At 31.4% G+C, this 16,199-nt stretch overlaps 3 protein-coding genes across 6 annotated transcripts in view; 2 read left to right on the top strand and 1 right to left on the bottom strand.

Moving 5' to 3' along the window:
* Positions 1-2,628: 2,628 nt before the first annotated feature.
* Positions 2,629-3,842, bottom strand: l(2)k14505 (ATP synthase mitochondrial F1 complex assembly factor 2 homolog l(2)k14505). Its single transcript, XM_014233858.3, has 4 exons — positions 3,667-3,842; positions 3,289-3,596; positions 3,049-3,229; positions 2,629-2,992 (listed from the first exon to the last, which is right to left on the bottom strand). Exons 1-4 carry the CDS (start codon positions 3,746-3,748, stop codon positions 2,742-2,744), a joined length of 822 nt encoding a protein of 273 aa, XP_014089333.2. The 5' UTR covers positions 3,749-3,842; the 3' UTR covers positions 2,629-2,741.
* Positions 3,843-4,292: 450 nt separating this feature from the next.
* Positions 4,293-5,825, top strand: TfIIS (RNA polymerase II elongation factor). 2 transcript variants are annotated; one of them, XM_014233854.3, is made up of 2 exons: positions 4,293-4,478; positions 4,698-5,825. In XM_014233854.3, the coding sequence occupies exons 1-2, from the start codon at positions 4,410-4,412 to the stop codon at positions 5,610-5,612; spliced, it is 984 nt and encodes a 327-aa protein (XP_014089329.1). In that variant the 5' UTR covers positions 4,293-4,409; the 3' UTR covers positions 5,613-5,825. The 2 variants fall into 2 exon arrangements, with proteins under 2 accessions (XP_014089329.1, XP_014089332.1); XM_014233857.3 differs by lacking the exon at positions 4,293-4,478 and adding an exon at positions 4,600-4,619.
* Positions 5,826-7,909: 2,084 nt separating this feature from the next.
* ck (myosin-VIIa ck) overlaps positions 7,910-16,199 on the top strand; it is a 63,007-nt gene continuing 54,717 nt past the window's right edge. Inside the window, exons 1-2 of one of the 3 annotated variants that reach the window (XM_014233864.3) lie at positions 7,910-8,035; positions 13,082-13,348. The gene's annotated coding sequence lies outside the window, so the exon portion shown is untranslated. The remainder of the gene's footprint in view (positions 8,036-13,081; positions 13,349-16,199) is intronic. The other 2 variants (XM_036359751.2, XM_036359750.2) reach the window with 2 other exon arrangements.

The raw sequence follows: 16,199 nt of genomic DNA, 5'->3' as shown, positions 1-16,199 counted from the left end.
GAGACTTAATTGCTAATTTATAGCCTGTACTTAAAAAAAATTCCATTTCATGAATTTTTTATAATTTACGAAACGGAACCTCGAAATAATTTTTATAATCCCGAAGAAATTTTCAAATCCCAAAAAATTGTTTCAGAGCTTTATTGTTAGGTTATTTTCTGTGTTTTAATAATAAAATTTCATGAAATTTGTATAGTTTACGAAATGGAATTCCGAAATTATTGTGATAATCCCCAAAAATTATTTAGGTACTTCATTGTTAATTTATTTTTTGTTCTTATATAATAAAAATGTTTATTGAAATTTTACTTTATTTTTCGAGATCCCGAAATTTCTATGCAAAAATAATATTCCAGTACTTATAACGCTTTGAACGAAACGCTCTACAATTTTTATATAATTATTTATTAATAATATACACGGCTGATATACAAACATATGTACATACATACATACATATATTCAAACATACATATGTACATACATAAAGCATAATAAGGTATAAAAACAAAATATGCAATGAAAGATATTTTTGAAAAGAGTATTCGATGCTAAGTCAAGCGCTATACTTCCTGCTATAAACACGCTTACATACATAAAAACATACAAGCAAACAGCGATACATACATATGTACATACGATAATGTTAATATTATACTATTATATGTATGTACACATACGTAAACCCATAGGCGCAATCACGTTACCAAATTTCCATACATACCACACGCATGCATTCTAGTAATCATCTAGTAAAATGCAAAAGTCTTGAAGTGAAAGCTGTTTAGAGTTGCCAACACGTACACAGAAACACTTACACACACACACAACCCGACACAAGTAAAGTACACTCAGAGCAAAAAACAAAAAACACTCGTTACCGCGTAACCGGTTACTACTCGCTTTTATTGCTTAACTCTGCCAAAATAATTACTTATCAATAAAAAAAATGTATATGTAATAATTAAATTGAAGTGGAAAATATTGAAAAAATATATGAATACATTTAAATAAGCAAAACTAGCATTAATAAAAAGTCAGCATAATTCATGAGAAATAAATACATAAATGCAATAAGCAACGATGAGAAATTAAGCACAGCAAGAAAAAAAGCAACAACACACAAGAATACAACAAATGCAATAGTGCATTGGTATGCATGTTATTCGCTTGTATGCGTACGTTTTTTTATTAAGAAAAACATTTATTAGCATTATATTACAGTAGCGTGCAAAAAGTATATTAAAAAAATAAACAAGCGCGTTGCGAATTGCTTACGGAAATTACAAAATAAATACATTTTTTGAAAATAAATATTAATCATTTAAGAACCTCGCCTTGTTTTTAATATGTACATACAATATATATATGTATGTATATTTACAAATATATATATATGTATATTTAATATATATGTAAATGAGTTGTTTATTTAAAATCTTTTTGACCGCCTTGCAATAAATGCAGTTTAGCAAACAGTAAATACACACGTGCGTGAATTATATTTATTGCAACAAAAAAAAAACAAATGCGGCAACAGCAATTAAAAAATGGCATAACCAAAACAATAAACAATAACAATTACGATTTTTTTATAATACGCAACATTAGTGTTTAAATAAAGTTATAAATTGAAGAAAAGACAAAAGCGAACGCATTGTTATTTAAAAGACCAATTTCAATAATTAGCATATTTAAGTGACTATTGAAGAAAATCAAAACAAAAATTCAAATAAAATAATATAAAAAAATAATTATTGAGCAAAAGATATTAAAAAAAAAAAAAATATTGCAAATAAATCAAATCGCAACTGCAATAGGCCGAATTAATGTATACAATTATTATTGAAGACAAATACAACAACAAAAAATATAAAAGATAATATTAATTTAACGCTATATTGCAATAAGCAATTTAAAAACCAAACAAAAAACAATAATATGGCAAGCGAAGTTTGGGGGAAAGAAATATAACGCGCATACGGGGGAGCACGGAATGAGACAAATAAAATAAATTGGCAAAATTATGAATACAATTCTTTTTCAATAAAGTCGAAAGCATACGCAAATATAAATTGTTGTTGTTGTACTCTAATATCAGGAGTGGGAAAGTTGAAAAGATTTTAGAGGCAAAATTAAGAAACGACAAGTAAAATAGGTTAGCAATAATACCATTCACAGACGCATTGTTTTTTATTTAAACGATCAATTTGCTATATTATAGCTGTCCAAGCTAAACAATAGACTTAATTCAATGGGTAGTTATTATTACAGCCAAATGTCATGCTGACTGTTCATGGACGGACAACAATCCAGTTTGTCATATCCAGTTTTGCTGATTGTTGGACAGCATTGGGAAATGTGATGATTTCTACTACACAATTTCCAATAGAAAGAAAATATGCAACTACATTTACCAAAAATCTACAAAATATATCAATTACTTTCAACACATATATATGTATGCACGTCAAATCAAAAATTAAGAAAAACTTAAAACAAACTCACCAAACTGCAATTAATTCTAGACAGTTAACTTTCTTGCTAAGAAAAATAGAATTACTCGAAGTTGATTGCTGAAATATTTTACTGCTGCGATATATTCATTATATTGCTGAGATATACCAATTATGTATATTGCTGCGCAGAGTTCATATTTTATTATTATAACTTTTTTCAGGCACGCTCAGCTACTTAAGTTAACAACATACAATACTTTTTCATTCTTTAACACTATTTTTTTAAACAATTAACTTTTCCTTAACAAAATGTTCGGAACGGTTGAGATGCACAAAGAGCACAGAGGCTGCTAGGCGCGCTTGTAACTCTTGTTGACTTAGATCGTGCGCCCACTCGACGCGTCCCCAAAATTTCGCCTGATATTCTTCTTCGAGGCGGGACAAAGCAGCAGCCTTATCAACACTAAGCCGCTGATCAATTGCAGCGAATGCAAGTAAAACGGATTTTAAGGTGTCCACAGCGTAGATAAAACCTGTAAGTTAAAATGTTAAGCATAACAAACTAGTAAAGATACACACGTGCACTAACCAAATAGCACGTCTTCACTGTGCGACAGCAAGTATTTCGAGACCTGCGCTTTGTCGTCAGAACTCACATTCGGTGGCGACATTACCATAGTTTTTTCTAAATTTGTGCCGTACCGTTGATTGAACCATTGTATTATGGGATCCCATTCGGTGCGTTGTAAATCATGCAATTCTTTTTCATCCTAAAATTATAATATTACTTAAATATTTGTGCTTTAAACAATAGTGCAACAATACTCACATCATATTGAAAAAGTACAGTGTCCGTCGCAATGTAATTGAGTATATAATTCACCATATCCGTTTTTGTATGCCGATTGGGATTATCTAGTGCGGTGAAGCACAATGCAGACAAGTGCATTTTGGAGCGTTCAATATGCTCCTTTTGTGCATCAAACTCGGTGGCCACAGCTATTGCTAGCGGTTCACTTTTGACTGTGAACAATGTGCCATTTGGTGTCTTCAACTTTCGACTATCGAGCGTAACTTCATACTTGCCATCATTATACAGTACTGAGGTTTTCTTATAGAAACGTTTTGGCGGCGCGGCTACAGTTAGAGGATAGAGGAAATTAAAAAACCCACGCAGGAAACGCCATTTTGTAAGTAATTGAATTACCGTAAAACCTTTTTGGCATCGACTGTGACACACCAAGAAGTGTTGTGGCCGGCTTTTGCAACAATTTAAATAAATTATTCATATTGTTACTTGTACTTTTATTTGATAAATATTTTTAAGAAAACAAAGTTACGAAAGAATCAAGACACCGGTCAAAAAATAGCATACCTATGAAAATGATAAAGACCAGCTGTTTGAATAAACTTTACATACAGGGTTGCAACAAAATAATGCGTTCGGAAATTGGTAGGGAAATTTTCAAGAGTAACATCAGAGAATGTAGATAAATTACTTGTCGGTTTAGCTGAATTTTTATGGAAATGATATTAAATAATTAAAAAATGAGGCAGACAAGTTAGCGACAAACTGTTATGACGTAGTTATAACTAAACTAACTGCACTGAAATTCTACACGTATTGTAATCACATGCAACCAAGATTGCGAGTTATTATATACAACATTTTGGATTAAAAATCATATAATTTTTTTTTTTATTATTGGCTATACATATATCCTACAACAATTTATATGCGTGCGTTTGGTTGTTGAAAAACTTTATAGTCCGGCAACGCTAGTTTTATCATCCGAAATTTCCTCTGCCCAACAGAACCGCAGCCAATATCACTAGGATATTTTAATGGAAAAAATACAGCTTGGTTAGTGGAGAATATACCGAAAAGTTGTGTGAGAAATATTATAAAGTTGACGTTTTTGCTTTAAATACATACAATAATTTATAAAAATGAGCGTCGAGGAAGAAGTGTTCAAAATACAGAAGAAAATGCAGAAGATTACGTCGAATGATGGCACGGTAAGTAACGAAAAGAGAGTGGTGCTGTTTAGGCTAAGCGGTTCTTACCGCCCGGGAGTGTATGCTTACAAACATCAGTTTTGCTGTGAGCTGTAACTAAAATGCGCGCGCTATCGCAGTTATGCCTATATACATATACCTGTATTAACGTTAAATCATTTAAATTGTAAATTGTGTATAAATATAATAAATGTGTTAATTGGATGTATTTTATTTCAGGGACAAGAGCAAGCATTGGATTTGCTAAAGGCTTTGCAAACACTCAATATTAATTTAGAGATATTAACCAAAACACGCATTGGTATGACTGTAAATGAGCTACGTAAGAGTAGCAAAGATGAGGAGGTGATTGCATTGGCTAAAACATTAATCAAAAATTGGAAACGATTTCTTGCCGCGCCGGGTGGTTCAAGTGGCAGCAGCGCCAAAGAGTCGTCTGTTAGTAATAACGTGTCTAAATCATCATCAAGCAGCAAATCAAATTCATCATCATCTAGTAAGGACAAAGAGAAAAGTTCGTCTAGCTCATCTAAGGATAAAAAGCGTGACGAAGAGAAAAAATCCAATTCAAATGCATCATCATCGACGAAAGACGAGCGTCGACCAGTGCAGTCATCATTCCCTAGTACTGGCGGTTTAACCGATGCTGTACGCCTAAAGTGTCGAGAAATGCTATGTAATGCGCTTAAGGTGGGTGAAGTGCCGGAAGGTTGTCCAGAACCGGAAGATATGGCAACCGAATTAGAGGAGGCAATTTATATGGAATTTAAAAATACAGACATGAAATACAAAAATCGCGTACGTTCGCGCGTAGCAAACTTGAAAGATGCAAAGAATCCCACATTACGTAGCAACTATATGTGCGGAGCCGTTACGGCACAACAATTGGCGCGTATGACACCCGAAGAAATGGCTAGTGATGAAATGAAGAAATTACGCGAGAAATTCGTTAAAGAAGCCATTAATGACGCTCAGTTGGCCACGGTACAGGGCACAAAGACCGATCTGCTTAAATGTGGTAAATGTAAGAAACGTAACTGCACATATAATCAATTACAAACACGTTCCTCCGATGAACCTATGACAACATTTGTCATGTGCAACGAATGTGGTAATCGCTGGAAGTTCTGCTGAAGGCAGCAGACATTTTTACTAAAAGGCAAAGTCATTTTCTTCTTAAAAAGATATACTTATTAATATATGAGTTTAATTTTTATTTACAAACAACAAAAATGTTACGCAGTATCTACGTACTTTGTGAAAATTTGTTTTATTTTTTATTATTAATATATATAATTAATTATAAAGCTTCAATTAAAATTAAAGCATAATAATATTAAATTAAAATGGTGGCACAATTTATTTAACCCATGCACGTGTTGTGGTTCATATCAGCTGTTAGTGGTATTGATAAAATGGAAATTTATGAAATGATTTTCGAATTTTTTTTGTTACTAAACTTCGAACAGGAAAATGTAATCATGTTAAATAAAAGTATTTTTAAGTAATTAAATTATAATTAAAATTTATATAGGTTTTATTAAATATCTTCAAGATAGACAAAATATCTTCACTTCTAATGAATTTGTGCTGAACTTAATAATTTTATTTTTTAAAATTTATAAAAACAACAATTTTTAAAAGTGGGCTCCGACCGCTACATGGTTTAATGTAGATATATCAACCTAACTTGCTGAGAAGAATTGATTTTATTACCTTTTCCAAACTCTGTGAAAATAGCCATGCCCACCCCCATATAACGGTTATGTTGAAAACTACTAAAAGTACGGTAACTCACCGATTAAATAATCCACGAGCATTTAATTAAACAACAAGGATGGTAGGAAAAGGCTTAAAAAGATTAGGTATAAAAATTGTATAATGAGCGTAGAAACGCCCACCTTTAGGTGAAATCCGATATCTCAGGAACTACTTGGCCGATTTCAACCAATTTAGTGTGTGACAAACATTTCTATTAGACACTGCAAAAACTGCGAAATCGGAAGACAATTAAATTCCGTATGAATCTTTCACCTTACGGTATACAAATAAAACATCAATAAAGTGATCAGAATAAAACTTTGCACAAATAGCAGCCTTAAGGTATTTCATCTTACGTCCAAAAAAATTGTCGAAATCGAACTATAACTTCTGCCAAAAATAAAAAAGCAGATCAACACTTCCCTTAGCCCCTATATACCTAACATACATATTTTCGATTCACTTTAGACAGCATCTATCGGTCAATATGTAAGAAATCTTAATGAAGTTTAGAAAGAGTCTCTTTCTAACAATATTGTACCCTCTCTCCTTAAATGGATGAAATCATGGCGATAATTTCTTTAATTTGATAAATTGTTTTGCCAAAACCTGAAGGTGTTCTTCCCCCTTTGTTCCTTAAATGTTGCAAGAGTATGAAAAGTTCGGTTACACCCAAACTTAGCCCTTCCTTACTTGTTCAAATTTGCTTGAGTAATTACTCGGAGATAAATAATAAGATTACTAACAAATTTTTTCTCATCCATGGAGAAAGCCGGAATTAGGGCAGCAGTGTAGTGCCTACGTTTTTAGCGCCTTCGGAATCCGTATGTAACTCGAAAAATATTCCATTTTTCTCCAAAAGTTCTTCGATCATTATCTATATTCATCTATCGAAATAATATATTTTGTTTTTGGGTTTGAGATAATTTTCAGAAGGACTTTTTAAGGTGGCTTTCCCAAAGAACGTCTACGGAATCAAGAGAATCCAAAATTTTTCAAAAAGAGTCACCGATTATTAAAGTAAATAAAATTTTATATGTACACATTTTTTATATTTATTTATTAAATGAAATGCCTCTTAAAATAGTCACAAAAAAAAACGAGTTTTTCGGACTTGCAAGTAGACATAAAATAACTCTATTTCCTAAGTAAAACTAAGAAGCGAAAGCCCACACGGCCTTAAACGCTTTAAACCCATTTAGCGTACGTGACTACTAAATAGTAGCTCTAGAAATATTGTTAGTTACTTCGCTAAAACCGATTACTTCGATAAAACCGCTAATCTCAAAGCTCTGACACATTCATTCATCTCTGCTACCTCATTGCTCCGCTAGGAACACCGTAGCGGCTTTTGCCGGTTTCTCTTCTTACCCGTTTTGGTGTGCCCAACCATTAAACAAAAATTGTTTTAACAACAACCACAACTGAAATAGCGCCAAACTGTTAACTACGAGCGCACGGCTACAACAATAACAAAATACCAAGGCAGACACAATGATGATCATGAAGCCGGGCATACAAAGCTACGAGCAACAAAGATGGTGTTAGTTGTTTTTGTTGTTGTGTGCTAGTAGTAGTTAGTAGTGTTGTTGTTGTAGCAGTGGTAGTGGTGTTCGTGCACTGATGGCGTAGACAAAAGCGGAGCGGGTGCTGCAACGGGGCTACCCAATTGTGCGAGTAGTAGCTGAGAATCGGTTCAGTGCCAAAGTCAGTCTGTGTTTACCTGTCGTCGGTTGAGGTTGTGCGAAACGGAATACCTAGTACGTGGGCTTCGAAAACAACAAGCGCTAAAGAAGGTAACAGAAAGCAGTGAGAAAAACAAAAAAACGGAGAGCAGATAGTAAAAATATACACACACACATAAGCATACGCTGGCAAATGGTTAGAAATTGGCTAAAAGTGCAGTGTAGTGTGGAGAGAATGTGAAAAGAATGCGCGTGTGTGCATGTGTCTGGTATAGAAAACCAAAAAGTACGGTTAAGTGTGGCAGTAAAAATTGTGTATACACACAAACACATACTTATAATATTTACACGTACTAAATGATTTTTGTTAAACAAAACTCAAAAAAAAAAAAACAAATGCGCTTAAAGACTGCGTAGATTGTGAAGCAGCGAAGATATCGAAGATATTCTTATATGAGTGGCGGCTTAAACTTACTATTGGCACAAAGCTGCTGTGTTTTTGTTGTAGCACGGTATTTATAGCTGTCGTGTAGAAACGTTGTGCTCCCGAGCGCTTTTTTTTGTTTTTGTAATTTCTTTTTTTTTTAAATATTTTCTCAAACATTCAAATGAATGGAGATAAAAATGCAAATTACAAAAATAAACATAATGTAATAAAAAAACAACAACAACTAAAATAACGAATGTAGTGTAAATTGTGTTTTCCAAACTTAAAAACTTTCGTGCACTAACTAGAGAAACGTAGGGCCGTAAAGCCGTAGTGAAGTTTAAAAAATTTGCATAATAAAAATTTTGTGAGCCACATTGACACAAACTAGAAGCTGGATGTGACAGCGGCTAACTGTTTATGTTTAACTAGCTGTAGGTGACTGACTGGCGCAACTTAGTGACTGACTGGCGCAACTTAGTGACTGAATGGCTCAAATTAGTGACTGACTGGCGCCACTTTGTGACAGACGACTCCGAGTACACGTATGTAAGCGATACATGAATGTTGACCCAATTTGTGTAACCAGTTCCCAGCTCCAAGTTCCTGTGCGAACAAAAGCTAAGTGGACCCGAAAAATGTCCCAAAGGAGCTACACAAGCGCGTGGTGTCGAGCAAACAACGAAAAATTTTAAAAATTATAATAAATATGTGCAAGCTTCTACTAACTAGAGAGTGACCTATAAAAAAAATATACATATTCAATCCATACATACGTATATGCATACATACATGCAACACGCTGCAAAAGTTGATTGCTACTTTTTTTTAAAACAGCGAATGCGACGTGCAAATGATTTCAGTGCATTCACCTTCAGATAGTCGACGCGGAAAACAGTAACAAACAGAATAGTGCTACTATTAAGTAGGTGGGGAGAGATGAAGTAGGAGGGGAAAGGCAAGCGACCGAAAGAGGCAAGCAAATACAATGGCAACATAACATAGTTAGTGCTAACAGCAGCAGTAAACAACAACAAAAGTTAGTAAAAGCATTGCGGTGAAAATTTTCTAGCAAGTCGCGGCGCACAAGAGCGCGACTAGTCGACCGACCAGCAGTCGTAAAAGCAACTAGGCAACAGATGTAACAGCAAAAGCACAGAAAACTAAAGAAGAAGCAGCAAGAAAAAAGTAGAATAATAAGCTGAGCTGCAGACAGCATGAGCCACGAGCGTCAACTAGCTAAATCCAAATGAAAAGTTTAAGAGACTACGCAGCGGCAGCAAGCAGCTGAATGATAACAAAACTAGAAAAAAATTTGCTGCAGCAGCCATTATAGCCTTCACAGCGGCATTTCTTATAGCATAAAAGGGTATAAAAACATTTTTAGGTGGATTTTGTGCGATCAGGTGGATTTTGTGTGGCAGTTATATGCTATAAAGGTACGATCTGAACAATATGTACGGAGATTGTAGCATTGTCTTAGACAATAATCCACGCCAAATTTCGTGACGATAGATTAAACAAAAAAAAAAATTTCTATACAAGAACTTAATTTTTTTCGAGCAGTTTGTATGACAGATATATGCTATAGTGGTATAATCTGTGCGAAATTTCGTGAAGATATCTGGTCCAACAAAAAAGTTTTCTACACAGGAACTTGATTTTTATCGCTCAGTTTGTATGGCAGCTATATGTTATAGTGGTTCGATCTGAATTATTTATTTGGAGAATGTAACATTACCTTCGAAAATAATCTGTGCAAAATTTCGTGAAGATATCTGGTTAAATAAAGAAGTTTTCTACACAAGAACTTTTTTTCGATCGATTTTTCGATTTTTATCGATCAGTTTGTATGGCAGCTAAATGCTATAGAAGTCTGATATGGGCGGTTCGAACAAATGAGCAACTTCTTGCTGAGAAATGAACGTGTGAAAAATTTCAGAACGATAGCTCCAAAACTGACGGACTAGTTCGCATATATACAGACAGACAGACGAACACGGCTAAATCAACACAGTTCGTCACGCTGATCATTTCAGCGTATAAAAAAGTAAACTTTTCCAATAATAATAAGAGTACCTTGCAAAAGTTAAACTAACTGAAGCTGCGCGGCTGTTGTCGAGTGCGAAAAAAGTTGGGCGTCGGAGCGCGTGCGCTGAAGCAAAACCGCTAGGCAACGGTATTAACAGTGATAGCGCACGAATAAGCGCAGTGCATGAAAGTAAAGTGCCTAGGTACATACATATGTGTGCGCTGCGGCAAGTGATTGCATTTTGCGTGCTGCAAGTCCGCCTTAAAGCGTTGCAAAGTCAGCAGGAAAGTAAAAAATTATAATTTCCTTGCACAATTTGCATTTTCAACGCTGCTGTATACATAAATAACATGTGTGCATATGTATGGGTAGCTACTTTCTATTTGTACTTGTTGTTGTGTATGTTGTCTGCATGACATTCCTACGCATGCGCCCAGCCACAGCGCACAGGTGCAAGACGATATCTACATAACTGCTTGCTGCCGTCATCCCTATGCCGCATGCTTGAGTCGCGCAACACAAATACTTGTACATATGTATATACATATATATATGTATATATATACAATCGCACACACTCACTTGCTGCCAGTTGCCTGCCTTTTACTGCCGCTGATTGCTGAAGTTTCGCTTCACCGTCGTTTATACTTGCCGCAGTGGCAAAGCCATAGCAACAATATTGAAAATAAAAGAACCACAACGCCGGCTGTTTGTTGCCACAGTGAAAGAGTTGCTTGCAATTGCAGCTGCTCTGCATTGTTTTTGCGCATGTGCTGCGCTTGCTACTACTACAGCGGGTTCACCATCGTCGTGGCCGTTGTTGTTGTTATTGTTGCTGCAGTGGTTGTGGCACAACGGGATTCATGCCATAATTGTGCACGTTCCTCAATGGTTGCGGGATTGCAGGCAAACATATGTACAGACGTATGTATGTATGTGTATGCATGTATTACCTGTTTACAATCACTTGTTGTTGTTGTTGTTGCTGATTTTATTGTTGTTGTTGTATGTAGCTGCTTGTTATCTACAGCGTTATTGTTGTTGCTTTTTTTTTGCGAAACCATAGCACTTCTGCTGCAACAAACAAAAACCGGAAATCGCCTTGTCACATTCCTTACTTGCTGGCGTCCTCTTTTTCTGCGATTACGAATGAGTTGTGTGTTAAGAGTTTTTAATTCATTGCATTTAATTTTGTAATTTTTTGATTTACATGTTAATTGTTTACTTAATTTTGTGAATTTGTTTATTAAAATTTTTTTACTTATTTTATTTTGTTTATTTATTTCTTAATTTTTTTTTATAGTTTATGTTTTAAATATGATTGTTTTTTGTTATTAATTTGCATTTCATATTTTTTGTACCTTTTAAATATTCTTTGTTGGCTTTTTTAAATTTTTTTATACTTTGGAATATCTTTTATGTTTATTTTGTGATTTAATTTTCTTTTATAATATTTTTAAATCCGTTTTTACTGGTTTTAATTTAATTTTTAATATTTTTATACCTGTTTTTAATTCATTTTTTTTCATTTCAATAATTTTTTCCCTTATATATTTTTAATTTTTTTCAATTAAAATTTTTTGCCTAAATTTATTTTTTTTCTTTTAATTTTTGTTTAATTAAATTTTTTATAATTACATTTGACTTTTTTAACTAATTTTTTTTAAATATTTTTTATTTGAATTTGTTTAACCTTTCTAATTTTTTATATGTTTTATTACTGTTGTAAATATTTTTTTTAACTTTTTTAAATTTTTTCATTTGCGTTTTTTAATTAGATTTTTTAAAATTATTTTATACTTATTAAAATAACTTTTTTGTATTATGTACATATGTAAAAAAAATTAAATTGTTTTTTATTTATTTTTTAACTTGAATTTTTAATATTTTTGTTTAATTATTTTTTTTATAATTTTACTTTTTAAGTATTTAAAAAAAAATTTTTTTTAAATTTTTTTAAATCGATTTTTTTGACATTTTTATACTTTTTGAAATCAGTTTTTTTCTATTATGTATGTAATTAAAAATACATTTTTTTATTGTTTTAATATTTTTGTTTAATTATATATTTTTATTGTTTTAGTTTTATACCTTATTTTTTAAACTTTTTTATATTTTTTCATTTGAATATATTTTTATTTGAATTTTTTAATTTCAATTTTTTACATTTTAATATTTTTATAGTCTTTTAAATAATTTTTTTTATTGTGTATGGAATTAAAAACTAAATTGTTTTTTATAATATATTTTTTTTATAATTTTAATTTTTTAAATGATTTTAACTATTTTTGTTTATTTGAATTTGTGTTATTTGAACTTTTTTTAAATCATTTTATTTATTTTGTATGTAATTGAAAATTAAATTGTTTTTTATTTTTTGTTTTAATTTAAATATTTTAATATTTTTATTTAATTCATTCTTTTTATAATTTTAATTTGTTCATCTACAATTGTTCTCAAGTGATTCACCTTTTCTGTTTTTTTTATTTAAAACAACAATTTTTAAGTTAATTTGTTTTTTTTTCAAATTTTTGTTTTAAATTTTTGGTTACCTTGAATTATTGTTATATTTAAAAAATTTTTTATTTTTATTATTATTTATTTATTTTTTATTATAATTTTTGCTCTACTTATAATTTATGCTTTCTATTCGCTTCTGTTTGGTTTTCATTCTGTCGCATGTTTAATGTTCTGTCAGGTACGTCCGTCAATACTTAAGGTGTTCTTTACACAGCTAAGCAAAGTGAAGTGAAGTGAGACTACAAAACAAACAAGAATACATACAATTAATTGAAGTAGTGGCAAAGCTGTTCATTAAAATACAAGTAATTCATATATTCGCAGTTTTGGTGTTTTTATAGAAAAATTTTAAAATAAAAAACGGAAATACAAGCTTACCTTAAAATTCACACTTCAAAATCAATCAAACTTTGACCTTAATGGATAATAACAACAACATATAAATGTAAGTGTAAAAAAATAATTGTTAATATTTTTGTTAAATTATTATTATTTTTTTAATCAGTATTATTTTTTTAGTCATTATATTTTTGTTTTTTTTCAAAGTAGGGTGCAAGGTTCAGAGAAAATTCTTCTCACTCTACGCTTTAAAAAAATATATAAGCATACATATTATATTTATATAAAATAAATTATAAATAATTTATATGAAATGTTTATAAATTTACCTATGTATTGTAATTGATATGAGTTCCACACCGCTTGACAAGTGACAGAGATAATGAATATCTAAAGTGATAAATTTTTACGATTTAAGCAAATATGTAGAAGGGCATGCTTACATTGTATGCATATTTATACTTAATAGTATATTAAATAAATATTTATAAATATCTTTACATTTATTTTAATGTTTATTTGTACTTATTTTATTTATATATTTATTTTATTCTGTCAGCCTCTTATATCTGTTATTTAAAACTTTATAACTCTGTTGAGAATTGTAGTCGAGTACTCCAATTAGTGAAATTATAAAAACACACGAAAAAAGATCTTTGTCTTGATTTTTATCGGTCAATTGGTATGGCAGCTATATGCTATAGTGGTCCGATCTGAAAAATTTCTTTCACCCTGTTAGCTCCATTATGAGGTATAGAGCTTATAGAAATCAAGTGAAGACTTACGCAAGCTCGTTTCAAAAAAGCGTATTCTTAAAACTCTTTAAGCCAATATTTTATATTCTCTTTTCCTTTATAAAACTGTTTTACTTTTTAAATGCATAAAACAAGTCATTATCTCAAGGTAAAATATCTTAAAACTTTAATGGAACTGTGGATTATGACATTTTCACAAAAAATGCACTTTTAATTATTACTTTTACTTCCTCATAATTAACGGTCGACTCTGTGGGAATATGTATTTTTGTCTGTCAAATTAGCTTTATGTCTGCATACGTTATTAAAAGTCAGTATATATGTATATTTGTTTTAACAAGCCAACTCTACCTAACCTCTAAAATTCGATATAATTGAGTTGATAAAAGTATAAATGTTCTAATCATAGAGATACGGATAATGTACAACCTAATGAGTATCACAGACTCTATCGTGATTGTAAGTTGTATTGTTTTTTATTGTTAGATACTCTTCTTACTTCGCACAACCTGTTCCAGGATGAAAATACTCGTAAAATCCTTGGTAATACGGAAGAGCAATAAGCAGTTTGTCTAAGGTTCCTCCAGATGCCTGTGATAAAACTTCCTTTCATAGCCTTGCTAAGTGATCGTTAAGTACAAGTCAATTGTACCAGTCTTTTTCTACGTACTTTTTATTTTGGTGGTCCGAAAGAAAATTGGCTAGTCCATTTTAACGGACTTGGTCTTGATAAGACACTGATTTGTAGGTAAGCGAAAGTCGAGAGAAAAGTACCTTATGTGAGATTGAAAGATCGGTTTCTTGTACTAAGCTCGTCGTTCTAAAAGACAGAAATAAGTTTTTAACCCTTTATGTTCCAGTTTGAATTTCCAGAACATTCCTTGCCCAATTAATAACTAGCAATAGTGATGCGTACAAGTTTCAGCCTTGCAAGCAACTATCTTTTGCATACCTTTTTTAAAGGACTCATTGTGAAAGCTTTAAATGAATTCTTTCTACGTCTCAAAGCTCTGATTTTTATTGTAATCCAATTGTATACTGATTAAAATACCAGTTCTTCTAATCACAATCAGATAAAAGCGGGCAATTCCTTGTCTGTTAAATACTCCCAGTTTAAATTTCCATGAAACATGCAAAATCAAAACTGCTTAATGCTAAATGTATGTTTATTGATTTTTAAAGTTATATATTTGGCTAAGTTTCTTAGGTTTAGGGTATTTAAACCTTCTCAGAACGTCTAATAGATTTGTTAAGAAGTTTAATCACAGCGAAGATATACTCTGAAAAGCGCCATCGCCTGCATAGTGACGACATAAAGTATTTTTTGACAGCGGTCGGTAGAAAAATCGAAGCCATGCATTGTTGTCTTCAGTGCAATCAGTCGCTTCAGTCATATTTAGCATACAATAACAAATGTGATGTCAGTAGACCAGCTCATACTGTCACTACAATGAGAATCAAAATAATAGCTATGTTCTAAATACTTTCTCTTGGTGTACTCTGACTGAGAGTACCTACTTATTTCAATAATTCGATAGGAAAAACAAACTTTTGTTTATAGTCCAACTATACAACTACAAAATACTACTAAAATAACAAATCTAAAAAATTTATATTTCTTTAAATAAACAATTTAAATGTACATTTTTTATTTTTTTTGAATTATAATTATGATTTTTTAAATTATATATTATTAATGAAAAATTAAAAAAATATTGGCCTTATAGCAATTTCAAATAATTTTCTTTTACTTCAACACTATTGTCATACTTATCAGTATATATTGTTTATATTGTGTCGAAAAAATATTATCAGCCATTTGTTGTAAACAATCACTATTATGACGTCAGCGCAACAGCTGATATTGGTAAATTCGCTGAGAGTGAAATCAATCGGCACACACTTTTTGCGCTTTCGGCATTTTTTCATGACAAAAGTATAGTAATGTTGAACGTTAAAATTTGTCTGCTGCAGGAAATTACAATTTTTGTAATTTTTAACAAATTTACTTAGAAAATATTTGAAAAAGATTAATATAAAAAAGGGTTTAAAACTTTTTTAAATTTACAAACGTTTTTTTACACGTGCTTAAATATTTTGATTTATACTCACTTGCACTAAAATTACACTTTTAATAATTTTTAAAAAATTATTTTGAAAATATTGGAAAAATTTAAAAAAATATTCAAATTAAAAAATGTC

This window comes from Bactrocera oleae, chromosome 3 (genome assembly GCF_042242935.1).
Source record: "Bactrocera oleae isolate idBacOlea1 chromosome 3, idBacOlea1, whole genome shotgun sequence".
Taxonomy (NCBI): Eukaryota; Metazoa; Arthropoda; class Insecta; order Diptera; family Tephritidae; genus Bactrocera; species Bactrocera oleae.
The sequence above is the reverse complement of the archived record's forward strand: the minus strand, read 5'-3'. Positions and strand labels throughout refer to the sequence as shown.

Coding starts and splice junctions, on each gene's coding strand:
- TfIIS (XM_014233854.3), top strand. CDS start 4,410: ATGAGCGTCGAGGAAGAAGTGTTCAAAATACAGAAGAAAATGCAGAAG. Junction 4,479..4,697: donor TTACGTCGAATGATGGCACG/GTAAGTAACGAA, acceptor ATTTTATTTCAG/GGACAAGAGCAAGCATTGGA.